The following is a 6,232-nucleotide window of genomic DNA, read 5'->3' on the forward strand; positions in this document are numbered from 1 at the left end:
CCATATCCCCACTCCCACCCCAGACCTGGATTAAGGGAAGTCCACATATTGATGAAGTTGCATAACAAAGTCTGAGCTTTTCCATGTGTCACCTCCAAATTTCTCTGAAAGCGGAAACAGGAGAGGGGTTGGGAATGCCACACCTATGAATCTGATTTCATTCACTCCCAGGGAAGGAAACTCTGCACTCAGCCAATTGGACTACCACAACAGGCTCCTTTATCAGGAAATTCTACACTTTCCATCCATATTCCAGGCTCCAGTGGAATGAACAGTAGTGGTAACTTGAGCAAGTTTACTGCACCACATCTGAATCTGCTAGATCAGGGTAGGATTTAATGGAGCCTCAGGAGAAATTTCTCAGTCAGAGGAGGAGTCCTTCAGAATTTAGCCAAAGGCACCAGGAAACAAACAACAACCAAGCCAAAATCTCTAGTAAAATGTTATGTTCAATTAAAGGAGAAGAAAATCCCCACACCCAAAGCAGAAGGCAGAATCAGGAACTCAGGTAAGGGCTAAAGAACCAGAAAGTCAGGGCTAGGTAGAGAAGCTGTCAAAGTGACAGGAAGTAGGAACGAGTGTTCAGAGTGGGTGAGGATGAATCCCAGAGCAGGCTTTAGGGTGAACAAAGCAGACACCAACTGAGACAGCATGGTTATTCCACCGTTAAACTTCCCTGTGCTGAAAAGCAGCAGATATTTTTATTAATTACAGAAGTACTCGTTTCAGAATCCTTCTTTTTTAGTGAATTACGAATGAATATTAAATCATTCTTATAAGTTTCAACAGATACCTTTTTGAAAGAGAATTTTAAGTTATGTCAGGATTAGGAATTCTCCTAGCAGCCCCGAGAGGTATGTATCAATTTGAAAGCAAACAATACAGACCAAAAGACATTTTGAAAATGTCTATAATTTTGAAAATGAATATATAAATCAGAACAACCCGAGAATTCATTTTTGGTTACATATGACAAAATGCCAAGTAATGTGGTGATCTTTCATGCTATGTCAGAATGTAACCCCTTCATAAAATAATAACAATAATAATAATAGCAGTATTTATTGATTATTTACTCCATGTGGGACTCTAAGCAGTTTTCATGTGTTAACTCACTCATTCCTTCCCACAACCTATCAAGAAAATACTGTTACTATTCCCATTTTACAAATGAGGAAAGTGAAATAGAGAGAGGTTAAGAAACTTCCCCAAGGTCACCCAGTTTGTAAGGGCGGGGTCAGGATTTGAACATAGGCCGTCTGGTACACATTCTTAGCCCCAAAACTTTATACCTGAGGGCCCCATTAGTGATAGAAATCCAGATTCAGAATTGCCATGTGTCCTAAATATGTTTACAAGTTTGAGATCTCAAGCAACAATATTCTCATTGACTTGTCAGCACTGTTCAGTGACAGGAAGGAAATCAATACCTACATAATTTTATTAAAATAAAAGTGATTATACTTACAAAAACTGCTTATATATTTTTTTTATAAAACTCTGAAATTTTAAAAGCAGATATGCATCTTGGTTAATTAAACAAACCAAAAAACTGTTGGGATTTTTGCCCAGTCTAAAAACTTAAAAATGACTTGAAAATCTACTTTAGCAAAATGATAAAGGAATGCAAAGGATGACTGAAATTGAAGTAAAATGACTTAACCACCAGACTGGATTAGAACCTAGTATCCAAGGGTCTTGATTTTCATTCCACTGCTTGTCATTACACAGTGGATTTGTGGAAACTGGTCTCTTGTGGGAATTGCTGTTACCACACAATTCATGGTCTGTTACGCTAACAGCTTCACCTACTGCATGCTGACACAATACACTGAGCTGAAATGATGGCACACATTGTCTCATGAATCTCTAAAACCCCATGAGGTCAGTATCACAGTCCGCATTTTTAAAAGGGGGAAGAGAGGTAATTAAAGTAACTCACCTAAGGCCAAAAAGTCTTGGAAAATGGACAGAACCAGAATTCAAATCCAAGTCTGTGGGACTGCAATGCTTTTACTCTCTCCCCTGTAGATCACTACATTGCTATCAGTATAAACTTTAAGTTAAAGTTAATAATCAGCTCATTATGTTGAGCTGATAGTTATTAAAATACAACTCCATGTCTACACAGTGAGTGTTTTACCACACTGACACTTTCCAAAGACTATTTCACCCTCTCCAAAACAACCATACAAGGAGAGGCCATGAGAAGTGTCCCAAGTGGGACAGAATGAAGCAGTAGTGTCTCTCCTACTGATGTGACAGAAGTGGTGCCAAGGGAGGGTAAGGAAGAGCCCTGTAATCCTGAGCCAGGTCTAAGGACTCCTAGGCTCCCTCCTGTGCCCGCAGATGCTCTATGGAAAAACGGGTTCCTTGGATCCAGGCTTCAGATGACCAGGCTCACACCAAAGCGTCTCCATGAACATCTGCTTCAGCTTATTATTTCCCAGAATGAGAATATATGAGCGGCCAGCAGGATATAACATTGTTAATTACTTCTCCAGTCATCATAATCACCTCAGTTGCTGGTAGAAATAACTGGATGTCAAAATTGAAAAGAAAAGAAAGTAAAGTAGGAAGAGAAAGAGGAAGGAAAGGATGATTTTGATGGCCCTCTTTTGGGCCTCAGTACTTGGATATCTGGAGCCGGTAAAGTTTTGCTGCATCTGCCGCATATGCCTCCCCAGGGAGAGGATGAGCAGAAAGTAGGAAGCTAGAGATACAATTAAGGGAGGGAGGTCCCACAGAGTCCCAAGAAAATGGATCAGCTTATATTCATTTCTTTTCTTTCTAAAGGGTTCAGTCACATTCCCTGTTCCATCAATTCCACTGAGAACAGACCAGATCTTAAATTCATGGATCAGAGAGACGGCACTGCTACATGATAAGAGCAGGGTACCAACAGCATCCATACAACCAACCTGGAAACTCTCCACTTGAGCCAGAGGAACGTAGGATGGGAGAAACTGGCGACTTTCAGGCATTAGAAGACACTGAGACAGGTGGCAAGCCAAATGCTCAGATGGTTTGTAAATGTCCAGAAAATATCACTAGTCTGCATGATTGCAAATTATTCATCGTGGAGTTTGGAAGAGAACACCATCAATCAAGAGAATCCACTGCAGAGGGCTTCCCTGGTGGCACAGTGGTTGAGAGTCCACCTGCCGATGCAGGGGACACGGGTTCGTGCCGCAGTCCGGGAAGATCCCACATGCCGCGGAGCGGCTGGGCCCGTGAGCCATGGCCGCTGAGCCTGTGCGTCCGGAGCCTGTGCTCCGCAACGGGAGAGGCCACAACAGTGAGAGGCCCGCGTACCGCAAAAAAAAAAAAAGAGAATCCACAGCAGAACAATCCTGGAGAGACCCCGGTTAGTGATGATGAAGTCAGACCAAGAGGTTCTCTTGTTCTTGAACCAGCTGCTACCATTGACCAACCCATGAAACTATTCCCCGGCATTCCCAGAATGAACTGAGTGGCAGTCAGAACCAGAAACCCGCACTCGGTGAGTCCCAGCATGTCAGCTATTAGGCATACCTGATCTTCCTTCTTTCTGTGGATGAACACTCTCTTGCTAACTTGAAATCTGTTAATCACCTCTACCTGCTGCTTCTCTGTACCTGTCTCTTGTCTCTGCCCAATTTAGTCTGTTGTGGAGCACAATTTAGCAAACCCTCTCTGCTCTTTCAGGTCCTCTTCAGAGACAACATGGACTGTCATATTCCATCTATGATCTAAACTCAGAAGCTCTTTGCCAAAATGCAAATAGAGTAGTGTCCAGTGTCACAAAGAGAAAGAAGAGATCTGAGTCACAAAGAAGATGCAGGATTTGGACTCAGTTTCAAAGGCAGAAGGGTTCTGAGCCACCCAGAATGGAAAGGTGTGTCACCAGAAGGGTCGCACAGAATCACTCAGAAGAGTGAGAAGTCTTACTCTTCAGGAGGGAGGACTCAGGGACATATACAAAAGGGCGATATATCAGAATTCCACTATAAGGCACTATTACAGTCACCCTGGAGGGAGGTTTACATTCATAAAATAGAAAAGGTTCAGTGTCAATGGTCCTGGATTAGAATTAAAAAGTGTGCCTCTTAGAGTATGCCTTACATGAAGGGGCTACAAGCTCTTCCCTAGTGAGCCATAGCATCGGAAATTCTTAACTACCTGAATATTTAATGATAACAATAATGAAGTATCATATGAGCTACTCAAAGTATGGATTTTTTCAGAGGGATGACCACTGTATTGATATGTCAGTAATAGTTCAGGCTGACAGAAAACACACACAGACACTCTGTCAACCAAAACACTGCCTTACAGATTTTGACTATAACCAATAGTAATGCTGTTTATATTGTCTTACATATATATAAAACATATACATGTATGTATATATATACATGTCACAATCTAAATATTGGATTGGCCAAAAAGTTCGTTCGGGTTTTTCATAAGATGTCATGAAAAACCCAAACGAAATTTTTGGCCAACCCAATATATGTATATAATACTGGAACACAAAGGTTTCACAAAACCATATTTCCCTTTCTACATGTGTGGCATTCTGACATTTTCTATCCTATTCTATTTCTTTCAATGCTGCTTGTACATCACAAACTTGATTTTACAACCTACCAACGAGTTGTTACAAATACTGTTTGAAAACACTGATCTGAAGGGTAAAGAAAGAAATCCATGCCATCAAGATACAAAACAGAGAGTTCAGCAACACTATCTAGTAACAGACTGAGGGATACTGCCAAGGAGCCACTCACCCGAGCTAGTGAACCTCATCAGTCTTGGCATTATGTGGTGTACGCTACGGTTACAGAGTATTGTAGAGACACTCAGGCATAAACACAGTCCTCCTTAATTACCCTCAGCTTTCTCAGGCTAACTTGACAACCTGGTCCAAATGCTTCCTTAACTCTATGCTACAGAATTAGAATAAGGCCAGTTCCCAGCTGTCCCTGGGAGTCTTGTAACAGAACCTTAGACCAGTTGTAGGGCTGATCCTGCAACCTACGACCGACCCTGTTCAGTTTTTTTCTCAGGGCCTCAGATCTATAGATTCAGATTTTTGTCATTATAACACCTTTTACTTCCCCTCATAAGAAGAAATACACTAATAAGATTCCTCTACCCATGTATTAGAATTATCCATGATGAAAAAGTTTAGAATATACAACATATCAGAATGCATTTCACTTACCATTTCACTTCAATCATACTTTTTTACTACCCCTATTATTTTTACCCCTTCCAAAATTAGAACTTGTACCTTTCTTAAGTTGCTATTGAGCAATTTAGGGTTAACTGTCATTTTTCTTTCTCATGTTTTGATTCTCTCCCAGGACAGTGTGTTTCCATGTACACCACATTAGCTAGTGACCAGAGTTCAATTTCCCAAATGACTTTTGTTGAATATCATCATTATCACTGCTATTATTCCATCAGGTACCAGTGATATGAATTATGAGCCCATAGTTATGACCATTCTCATCTCTTAACATAAATACTAAAACCATCATACTATAACCAGTACCATAGCATTAGTAATGGCTGATTCCAAAATGTATGTTGGCCATGGTCAACCAAACAACCACATATACGCCAAGTCCAATTCTATTAAGCCTGCAGTTTGTTGGAGGGATCAAGACTAGAGCTATGATATTGTGGCATCCCAGGCTGCAGACATCTAGAAAAACTACTTAGAGATCATGAACCTGCTTTCCTTCATTCTTTTTTTTTTAACATCTTTATTGGAGTATAATTGCTTTACAATGGTGTGTTAGTTTCTGCTTTATAACAAAGTGAATCAGCTATACATATACATATATCCCCATATCTCCTCCCTCTTGCATCTCCCTCCCACCCTCCCTATCCCACCCCTCTAGGTGGTCACAAAGCACGGAGCTGATCTCCCTGTGCTATGTGGCTGCTTCCCACTAGCTATCTATTTTACATTTAGTAGTGTATATATGTCCATGAGTAAAAGACCAAAGTAAGTATATAAGTGAAGGCCTTGGCAGAAAATAATTTGCATAAACTGGGTAATTCTAGAAGAGTTTTAAAAAGGGATTATTTACAAAATGATGGACAGAGTACAGGGAAGCCATAAACAGATAGTGCAGTACCTCAGGGCTAGGAAAAGTGGGGCACCATACCATGATACCACTGAGAGAGAGAGAGAGAGAGAGAGAGAGAGAGAGAGAGAGAGAGAGAGAGAGAGAGA

General features: G+C 40.9%; 1 protein-coding gene across 1 annotated transcript; it reads right to left on the minus strand.

The window, feature by feature from the left end:
* Window positions 1–2,151: 2,151 nt before the first annotated feature.
* On the minus strand, window positions 2,152–3,516 carry TAS2R3 (taste 2 receptor member 3). Its single transcript, XM_027101294.1, is given in 4 exon segments — window positions 2,152–2,902; window positions 2,905–3,129; window positions 3,316–3,435; window positions 3,438–3,516. Coding segments are annotated over 4 exon segments (972 nt in total). The 3' UTR covers window positions 2,152–2,354.
* Window positions 3,517–6,232: the final 2,716 nt, after the last annotated feature.

This window comes from Aethalodelphis obliquidens, unplaced genomic scaffold (genome assembly GCF_003676395.1).
Source record: "Aethalodelphis obliquidens isolate GAN/ISIS:26980383/991018 unplaced genomic scaffold, ASM367639v1 scaffold5, whole genome shotgun sequence".
Classification (NCBI taxonomy): domain Eukaryota; kingdom Metazoa; phylum Chordata; class Mammalia; order Artiodactyla; family Delphinidae; genus Aethalodelphis; species Aethalodelphis obliquidens.